The sequence below is a fragment of the Phasianus colchicus genome, chromosome 3 (genome assembly GCF_987193195.1).
Source record: "Phasianus colchicus chromosome 3, bPhaCol1.hap1.1, whole genome shotgun sequence".
Classification (NCBI taxonomy): Eukaryota; Metazoa; Chordata; class Aves; order Galliformes; family Phasianidae; genus Phasianus; species Phasianus colchicus.
In genome coordinates, this window is record NC_143438.1 from 87,220,491 (window position 1) to 87,230,807 (window position 10,317).

The window sequence follows — 10,317 nt, forward strand, 5'->3', positions numbered from 1 at the left end:
CCCCCCCTTTTTTTTTTTTGGAGACATTTGACACTGTAAAGAAAATTACACACAGGAAAATATATAGAACAGTTGTTGTGGGAGGAGACTAAAGCACTGCACACTGCACTTGTAAGAGGAAGGCAGAAATTTACCTATTGGTATAAATAGATACAAGAGGTAATTTGAACGATGGCTTAACAAGATTTGAAATGGCTAGATATCCTTGACTATTCGCTACACAAAAGGTGGGGAGTGAAAAATGAATCTAAGCTCAAATCTTAGTGAAACTAGTATAGTTTAAAAACAAAACAGGGGATCTGTCAGCAAGGCATCATCACATCCTGAGTCAATCTATGCACACATGTTAACTAATCTCGAGACCTGCATCTACTCAAGGAGAGATTCTGGTGTGCAGCCAGATGCTTGCAAGGAGAACTCTCCCAGGGGTTCTTAGACTCCTTGCAATTTTGGGGTAAGATGATTGACTCACAGTCATACAATTTAGAATTGGTTCTATTGAACCAGGTGTCTGTTATCAGGTGTTTGAGCACCAGTGGTGAAACCTTGGTTGTTATTAGTCCCAAGAACAAGATCTTTTCCACCTTATTGTGTGCACTAGGCCTTAATTAGGCCACAATGATCAGGCTGGATTGGGGGGGGGAGGGAGGATGGTGTTGGGGAGGGCAAGGAGTGCACTGTCACAACAGTACGAGATAGCCAGGAATGGATGGAATTACCGTAGCAGTTGTTAGACCTTGTCTTTCCTTGTTATCTGCAGTTTGTAACTCTGCAGAGTTACACATGCATTCTTTGCAGCCCTTACATCTTGTCACTGGGGAAAGTTTCTACTTTAGGACTGAAAGAGAGTATCTCAATTGAATGTGTGTGTGTAAACACTACAAGGATGGATAAGGATGAGGATGGTTAAAAGAAATGCATGTCTTTTTTATTCATTTTTAAAAATGTTATAGCCAGAGTATAGCTTCCTTGTTTAGCACTGGGAATCTCTCAGGGAACTCAGTTTTATGTGTGTTGTGTTACAGGAAGCAAGCAAAACATTATTCAGAGGTGAGTGTACTTGAATATCAAAATACTCAGAGCCAGTTGGGTAGATTTTTATTTCAGAGACTCTCTTTGCTTTTCTCTAACCTTGTTTCTGTTCAAGTTAAAGAGCTAAGGTATTGTAAGAAGGCAGTTGTTTTAATGCTATTGCAAGAAGCGAATAGGTGGCCAAGCCATCCTCAGGAAATCCATGATGGAGTGTAAAATCTGTAGGTTTTAGTTCATCCTCACAGCAAAGAAGTTCCTAGCTGCATGCCAGTGAGTGTTGTGGGCTCACAAACCTTTTTCCTGTCCTCTTGTGAGAGGATGTTTTGAATACAAGACCCACATAAATATGGATAAACCTAAGGAGAAGGAAGTCAGATAGAGCCCATTTCCCTTTGTTTTCAAAATGCAACACTTTATCCAATTTTGCAGAAGAGAAGACTCTGGGGAGATCTCCTTGTGGCCTTCCAATACCTGAAGGGAGCATATAAACAGGAGGGGGAACTGCTGTTTACGAGGGTGGATAGTGATAGGACAAGGGGGAATGGTCTTAAATGGAGACAGGGGAGGTTTAGGTTAGATATTAGGAGGAAGTTTTTCACTCAGAGGGTGGTGACACACTGGAACAGGTTGCCCACAGAGGTTGTGGATGCCCCATCCCTGGAGGCATTCAAGGCCAGGCTGGATGTGGCTCTGGGCAGCCTGGTCTGCTGGTTGGCGACCCTGTACATAGCAAGGGGCTTGAAACTAGATAATCATTGTGGTCCTTTTCAACCCAGGCCATTTTATGATGATTCTGTGATGATCCTGGTTGGGGACCTGAATGGCAGCTACTGTTGCCTGAGAGAGCCTTCAAGTTGTCAAAAGGCTCTAATGCCATCTCTCAATGAACAGGCAATAACAGCCATGGTGAAGCATCCTCTGCCACACCAGCATACCCTCTCTCATAGCCAAGTACCCAGGATAAAACAGACCGGACTTGTCACACCTTCATCTCATATATCAGATGTTCCTACATGTCTGGAGAGGAGAGGTCTCGAAAAGGTTGAGTACCAGCAATCTGGGTATATGCAGTTTGAATGATAGTCCAAGGTGCACAGTCCTTGTCCTTGGTTGATATGTGAAGGGGTCTATGGTAGAACAGCGCATTTATGTCATTTATTCTTTGGTTTCCTTGTAGCATCTTTGGAACCAATAGGTTTTTTATTGAGGACTAATTACCACAGGATTCACGGCCCCTTTTCTCTGGAAGAGTTTCCAAGCTGTGTTTCTTTGTTTGTAGGCCATTGCCCAGACCTCCACCACCATGACCCCCACCATCCCTGCTGCAACAGAGGCCTACACACGGACTCAGTACTGTAAGTGGCCGTGCGAGTGTCCGAAGTCCCCACCTCGGTGCTCAGTAGGAGTCAGCCTTGTCACAGATGGCTGCGATTGCTGCAAGATGTGCGCCAAGCAGCGTGGAGAAAGTTGCACTGAGGCTGATACCTGTGATTTTCACAGGGGCCTGTACTGTGACTACAGTGGAGACAGACCTAGGTACGAAATAGGAGTATGTGCACGTAAGTGATGTACATATATTTTTGACTTAGATATACACTGGCAGCTCCTCTCTGTCTGAGCTGAAATTTATCTCATTAAATACCTGACTATAAATTCAGCGGCTCCTCCATTCATCCTCTTCCGTTTCATTTCTGTCTTTAGTCTTGGGGCAGCTGGCTGGATGAGGAATGGCAAATGAATTCTTGCTTTCTGAGTTGGCTGCAGCCACAAGCAAGAAGTAACCATCATTTGAAGGCCTTCAGGTTTGCAAGTAGATGATTCTACATTCCTTGTAACAGGAAGAGGTTCTATAGTGGGTTGTGGATGTAGGAAGTGCAGGTGTGCAACTGGCTTTAAAGACAAGGAGTATTAGTGTCTGGATGAAAAACATGCTGATAGAAAGACTTATTCCAAATAATGGTTTCCAAAGAAGAACAGCACATTTTTGTAGGATATACAGAATAACAACTAGAGGAGCTATATTCTAGGAGCTAGAAACTTAAACAGTGATTTTCAAGATTAGAAAGATCCAAAGAAAAGAGGATATAGGATCATTCAGATGTTTTGTCTGGTGTCAACATTGGATCTTCTTGGGAGGTCTGCAAGAACAGGTTAAGGAAACATCTGTCAAAAACAATATCAGTACAGCTGGCCCTGCAGTTGGAGAGGAAAACAAGCTGGAGGTTGTCTCAAAGCTTCCTCAGCCTTCCTAAGTTTCTTTGGAGGACTTCACATTGCACTGTGTTTACTTATCTAAACGCTTGTTTTCTTAGTTGGATTTCACAATTTGTAGTCCTCCCATAAATCCCAAACAATCACTACACTTGTGGCAGTCTCAGTGTGTTGTAGGAGGAGGAGATCTCCAGCTTGTCCAGTGAGGTCTAGAAGGATTCCCCGTCCCATATGCTTTCACATCCCCTGTAGTCATGAAAATATATCGCCTAATTTGTGACAGTTTTGGTTATATGGTGAGGGGCATGGTGGTGTGCACAGCTGAGGGACGTGAGAAGCTAGGTCTTTCCATGGTTACGAGGTGAAACAGCTTATCTCTGACTACCACAAAAAGTTGCGGTCTTCCCCTTGCTTTCAGCATGTGGGTGGATGCAGATGACAGGATGTGCTGACACGTTGTTTTCCATGTGCTATGTTGTACATAGGCTGCACCCCTCCACTCCAAATACACCAGACTCTCACTGGCTATAGGGTGACTGAAGGCAAGGGTGGAACCCTGAGTTGGTGGTTGGGGTCTGACTGTTGTGAGGAATTTGCTATGTAGCTGGATGCCAAAAACTCTAGCTCTAGAGAATACAAGGCACAGAATCATGGAATGGTTTGGGATGGGAAGGACTTCTAAGACCATCTAGTTCCAATCCTCCTGCTATAGACAGGAACACCTCCCACAGGTTGATCAGTGCCCCATCCAGCCTGGCCTTGAATGCCTCCAGGCTGGGGGCATACACAATTTCTCTGGGCATGCTTGATTTACAGGAACAATAGGATTTGTGGAAAATAAAGATCCTGAATGATCTTGGAAGCAGAGTCACGAAAAGAAATAGGGTGGAAATTCAGGCTGTGTCTGGACTGGCATGCTGATGTATGTCTTGGACATCAGATAGGAGCCTGTTGAGAGTCACTACAGCTCTCCTCGTGTTGCTGGATTTTCTCTGTACTGTAGCAGGGATACAATGGGGTGCAGAACACACATCCAGATGGAGAAGTAGGCTTTGTGCATATAAGGATAGGAATTGTGAAGCACCCCCCAGTTGCCCATCTTAGATGCAGTCTGTGTTTGGGGTTGTTTTCACAATGAACCTCTTGATGGATGTGAACTTCAGGAAGCTGAGTTAGCACTGACCTGGAGGAGTGTCCTTAAAGCAAATAAAAAGATACCAGGAAATACAGAATTTTTCTTGAAATATAATCTGTGTGTGCAGCCAGAAAATAACTGAATCCTCTGCTTTGGCTCCAACAATGAGTAAGCCTTCAATATAAAGGCTGTAGCATCATGACAATTGGAGCTAAGCACAAACTGGAGCTTCACATTCCAGCAAGTATATTTATTTATTTATTTTCTGTGTGTGTAGAAGAAAGGATTTGTGTTTGATCTTTTCATTCAACTCATTCTAAAAATAGGCAGCTTTTGAGGATTTTAATCCAGCATTTCAGTTTGTGCTGGCCCTGAAGCACAACCACGCTGCAGCTCCATTTCCAACCAGACTTAAAACTTGAGCAATCTGATCTCTGCATGCACACTGCCTCCGTGTGACCAAACAGGAAACTGAAGCTTGAATTTACCATTCGATTTCTCCCACCGATTCCAAATAATTGTCCATGCCTTCAAAATTAAAATAGTTGCTCTGCATCTTGTTGGCTGAATCAATGAGATTCCTACTCAAGGACGGTGAAAAAGCTTGATCATCCATGCTTTTATTTACAAATATGCATCAAATTATATTTTCCAAGGAAATTGTTCTGTGATAATCTGGGTGGGATCTACTTGCCTAAATAGAGTAATCCAATCTCATTTTAGGTGCTCCAGTTTTAATTAATTGAGTTATTCCTATTATGAATAGCTTCTAATAGCTTCTTTCAGCCTGCCATGAAATGATCATTTTAGTGAGAATTTGTGCATGAAGCATTTTATTTTATACCTTTTTTTTTTTTTTTTTTTTTTCAGGAAGCATTATAGGATTTATTTTTTCAGTGATTCAGAATTAAAGGTTTCTCAGATGGTGTGACTACAGTTGTCTCAGCATCATGCTGAATACTGCAGCCCTGTCATGTCCCTATGTTGCCTCCTTTTGCTCAGAAAGCAGCTTGGTAAATCACAGAATTGCAGGGGTTGGAAGGGATCTCTAGAGATTGTAGAGTCCTACCCCCTGTTAAGGCAGGTACCCTACAATAGATAACACAGGTAGGCATCCAGATGGGTCTCGAATATCTCCTTAGAAGGAGGCTCCATAATCTCTCTGAGCACCTGTCCCAGTGCTCTGTTACCCTTACTGTAAAGAAGGTCTTCTGCATGTTAGTATGGAACTTCCCATGTTCAAGTTTTAAGCCATTGCTCCTTGTCCTACTGCTACACACCACTGAGAAGAACCTGGCCTCATCCATTTGCCTCTTACCTCCCTTTAGATATTTATAAACATTTATCAGATTCCCTCTCAGTCTTCTTTTCCCCAGGCTGAACAGACCCAGGTTACTCAGTCTTTCCTCATATGGGAGATTCTTCAGGCCCTTTATCATCTTTGTGGTCCTCTGCTGGATCCCTTCTAGGAGATCACTGTCTTTTATAAACTGAAGCACAGTATTCTAAATGTGACCTTACCAGGGCAGAGTAGAGGGGAAGGATCACCTCCCTTGACCTGCTCTTTTTAATGCACCTCAGAGTGCATTAAAAGGAATACATTAACACTGTTCATTGACAGCATTATTTTAATGGTGCTTTGTGTGTCTTTTTCTTCTCTCCTTTCAGAGATTGTCGGTGTAGGATGTGTCCTCAATGGAGTCAGATATAATAATGGGGACACATTTCAGCCCAACTGCAAATACAACTGCACATGCATTAATGGGGCTGTGGGCTGCATTCCCATGTGCACAAACTCACGCCCTCCCCTTGTCTGGTGCCCGAACCCAAAACTGATTAAGATGGCAGGGAAGTGCTGTGAACAGTGGGTTTGCGATGACTCCAAGAAAATCAGGAAGACTTCTCCACGCCACATCTCTTCTGCAGGTATGGTGAGAGTTTGGTGGATCTCTCCTTAGTAATCAAGGAACTGAATCATAGCATCGTAGAATCATTAAGGTTGGAAGCAGCCACTACAATCATCTAGTCCAACCATCAACCCATCCCCACCATGGCCACTAAACTGTGTCCCTCAGTGCCACATCTCTACATTTCTTGAACACCTGCAGGGCAGTGACTCCCCCAGCTCCCTGGGCAACCTATTCTACTATCTCACCACTCTTTCTGAGAAGAAATTCTTCCTAATATCCAACTTGAATCTCCCCTGGAATAACTTAAGGCCATTGCCTCTTGTCCTGAGTTGAAATCAGTGTCAGCAACAAAATTATTAGCTTGCACTGTCTGGCCTGGCAGGTGTCTTGTGTTTGTGTGAACAAGGCACAGACACTCTTAGAAGACTTGTAGTGAAGGACAGGACACGTACACACCAGTGGGGTGCTTTACCTCCTGAGCAGCAATGTGAGATCGATCAGACATGCTCGTGTGACAATAAACACACTGCTGGCACTTGTAAGATGTCACAAGTCCTTTTTACTTCACCATTTTTGCTCCATCCGGACCTCTGAAAAGCAAAGTGATCTCATTTTAATTTGATACTGAGAGTTTCTTTCTGGCTGGTACTGCATTAGTAATATGTTTTTAAAGCCCCTTTATCTTAATAGTCCCAAACTCAGATACGCTTTGAAATAAGTTATTGTGGTGGAAGGTTCACTAGAAATTTTAGGCAAAATTGTCTTTGTATCACTACAGATTTTAGCAGTTATGTTCACTTGGATCGATGTCATTATTAACCCTATGTTTTGTGTCATATAAGGTATCTTCTTTCCTCACACATTCACAGTGAGGTTCATATAGTTCTCTGAACAGATGTGGTACCATTTGCCAGTTGCATGGTCTCTATATCTTACAGTGTGCTTGCATTGCCACGTGTCATACATTTATCCTCATAACACTGTGAGGCAATGTAGAGACATGAGTCACATCTTTCTACAGAATATGTCACAAAAGTAGAGCTCAAAGAGACACAGATTGTTTGCAGTAGGCCAGGGAACTTGGCTATTTTTCTGTTGATTATACATACATTTTTTTCTCCATCCTTGGACTGTATGTTTGTTGTACCAAAAAAATAATAATAATAATAAATAAAAATAAAAATTAAAAATCATAGAATATCTGGAGTTCGAAGAGACCCATAAAGGATCATCAAATACAACTCCTGAAAAATCTTTAGTGTCTTTTCAGTGGGTTAAAACCACCAGAGTTTATTACTCACTTCTGTCCCTGGTATCTCTGAGCTGCAAAGCAGGTTCAAATTTAAAGCATCTGTTACTGAAATGTGCCTTTTCTCTGCATGGACTATGGCATACAAATGGGCACAGCATAGCTTCCCCTGTGTAACTTCTTATCTTAGAAGTGGGGTTATCTTTGATTATATTTGATATAATTATTAAAATAGCATTTTAAAATTGATAACTAGTATTACAACGAGCATGCTCAGCACAGCTGAGTTTCTATCAGAGCCGTGCTGTGAGCTGCAGACCAGTGGGGACTTTTGCAAAGACTGTGAAGGAACTTGACCTGAGGTCGATGGCTCCTTTCAAAACAGAGCCCACCCTTTTCTAAGTGGTTCCCAAGTTCCCTGTAAGCTATTGAAGCTGCTCTTCCTTCCAATGAAAGGCGGTGGCTGCTTCCCAGACCTCTCAGCCATACAGCAAGGACTGTCAGCAACTTTCTGGTGCAGGGAATTGATTGAATGAACTCAGAAATCATAACCCTTCATGGTGTGATCAGATCTCATTACTTCTCTGCACCAATTTCTATGATGAAGTGTTTGCATTGTGGTAGCACCTGGGGGCCCAGACAAGGACCTCCTTGTGTGAGGCTGTAAAGAGAAATAGAGAAATCAGCTCTGGCCCCAAGAGCTTGCAGTGCTGGAGGGGCTGACACAAGTAGGTCAGTGGCAAAGGGGGTGGGATGGGGAGGTAACAAAGCAAGCGGAGCTTCGTGGGGATGCTGAGCTGCTCAGTTGTGATTTAATTATTTGGGTTAGTGGCCTGAATGGGTAATGAGCTTGAGCAAGGGTGTTTAATACAGAAAGCTGCCTGGCTGAGTAATATATGATAATCTGTTCCCTACAGCATATGAGGGGGAGGATGAAGCCTGGCAGAAGAACTGCATCGTTCACACTTCACCCTGGAGTCCCTGCTCAAAGACCTGTGGGCTGGGCATCTCCACCAGGATTTCCAACGACAACGACCAGTGCCGGCTGCTGAAGGAAAGCCGCCTGTGCAACATGCGACCCTGCGAGGTGGATATCACCAAGCACATTAAGGTGGGGACCACTTCTTTGTGCTTCCCTTGAACTTTGTCTGGACATGGGGCCAGCCTTTGTTTGGAAGTGTGCTGGCCTCTGAGAGCTGCACTTCTGAACTCAGAGGCCATTAGTGAGCACAAGTGGACTCACTGTGCTGCAGAGAGGTCAAAATGTCCCCTCCTGTGCTTTCACATGCTGGAATGAAAACCTTCCCCTGAGAGCTTTAACTTTATCCAAAAGCTCCTTACAAGGAAAAGCAAGCCAAGCCTGCTCTGCTCACTGCTGGTATAGGCAGATCTGAGGCTCAGCTAGCAGAAAAGTGATGCTGCACTGCACTGCTGGTCATGGACGTAAATCATATTTTGCAAGTATCCTACTTGCAGTTTCTGGATTCGTGTGTTTAGATGTGTCCACCTGTCACACCTGTAGATCCAGCCTGTAAAACACTTTTAGCAGCTTCATAGAATCACAGAATCATTAAGGTTGCAAAAAAAAAAAAAAAGCTAAGATCATGTACTCCAACTACCAACCTATCACCATCATGCCCACTAAACCATAAACCTCGGCGAGGTGGTTTTCATCTCCCCGTGTCAGTTTGAAACAATGAGTATTAATCAGTCTCTTTTTCTGTTCCCTGATTTAGCCTGGGAAGAAGTGCCTGGCTGTCTACAGGGCCAATGAACCCATGAACTACACCATCTCAGGATGTGTGAGCAAAAGTCCTTACAGACCCAAATACTGTGGTATCTGCACAGACAACAGGTGCTGCACACCCTACAAGTCCAAGACTATTGAAGTGAGGTTTGAGTGCCCAGATGGAACTGAGATTTCCTGGAAAATAATGTGGATCAATGCTTGTTTTTGCAACCTGAACTGCAAGAACCCCAATGACATCTTTGCCGACTTGGCTCATTACCACGATTACTCTGAAATTGCTAATTAAATTGGCTGAATGCTGGAATTGACCCATTGCTCTGATTTTACAGAGGTTTTAAAATAAAAGGAGAATCTTTCATCCAATGCCAATGTACAATTTGTTTTTTCCTGAGCTAGGATGTTAAATTTCCTTGTTTTGCCACACTGCTTTTAGAGAGGCTTTGAACAAGCAGGGTTTTCAACTCTTAATAGACCTCCATCCATTAAGAGCAGCCAGAAATTCTTCTATGCAGACTCCAGGACTTAAATAACAGTCCTGCTGGCACTGGAACTTATTAGCCCAGCAGTTTCATTGTCCAAAGGAAAGAGTATTACACTAGAATGAGAGCAAAAGTACGGCTGTCAGGAACTTAGACATGAGCTTGAGACATCTTTACTATTGTTTCTTGAATAATATAGTCTAAGATGAAAAATGAGCATTGCTATATGTAATTTATTTTCCCCATAATACTTCAGCCTTTGATGCTAGTGACCCTCTGGACTTGACCTGTTCTCTGTCACACAAAGAGAATAATCCTAAGAAATCCTCCTCTGTCATTCTTTCTTACATCCCACTGCTATGGATCCATAGGAAGACCTTAAGGAGAAGAATGTTCCTCTGTGCTGTCCTTGTCTCACCGCACTAGTATAGATAAAAGATCCTCTGTGCCCTGCCCTTCTTGAGCTCCTATTGATCTCCTGGGGAATCTTGTGCCAGAGATATTTTCACAGTTTTGCTACCAGCTCTCATCTTGAACAGCCTGAATGCTCT

The 10,317-nt window shown here is 43.2% G+C and overlaps 1 protein-coding gene across 3 annotated transcripts in view; it reads left to right on the forward strand.

Annotated features, from left to right (window-relative positions):
* The window catches only part of CCN4 (cellular communication network factor 4), a 38,601-nt gene extending 28,933 nt beyond the window's left edge, over nt 1-9,668 (forward strand). For 2 of the 3 annotated variants that reach the window (XM_031591246.2, XM_090138024.1), the window contains exons 2-5: nt 2,312-2,591; nt 6,047-6,304; nt 8,455-8,648; nt 9,274-9,668. In XM_031591246.2, coding sequence (XP_031447106.1) covers nt 2,312-2,591; nt 6,047-6,304; nt 8,455-8,648; nt 9,274-9,573 — 1,032 coding nt within the window. In that variant the 3' untranslated portion in view covers nt 9,574-9,668. Of the gene's footprint in view, nt 1-2,311; nt 2,592-6,046; nt 6,305-8,454; nt 8,649-9,273 lie in introns of those variants that run through there. The other variant, XM_090138025.1, reaches the window with a different exon arrangement.
* Nucleotides 9,669-10,317: the final 649 nt, after the last annotated feature.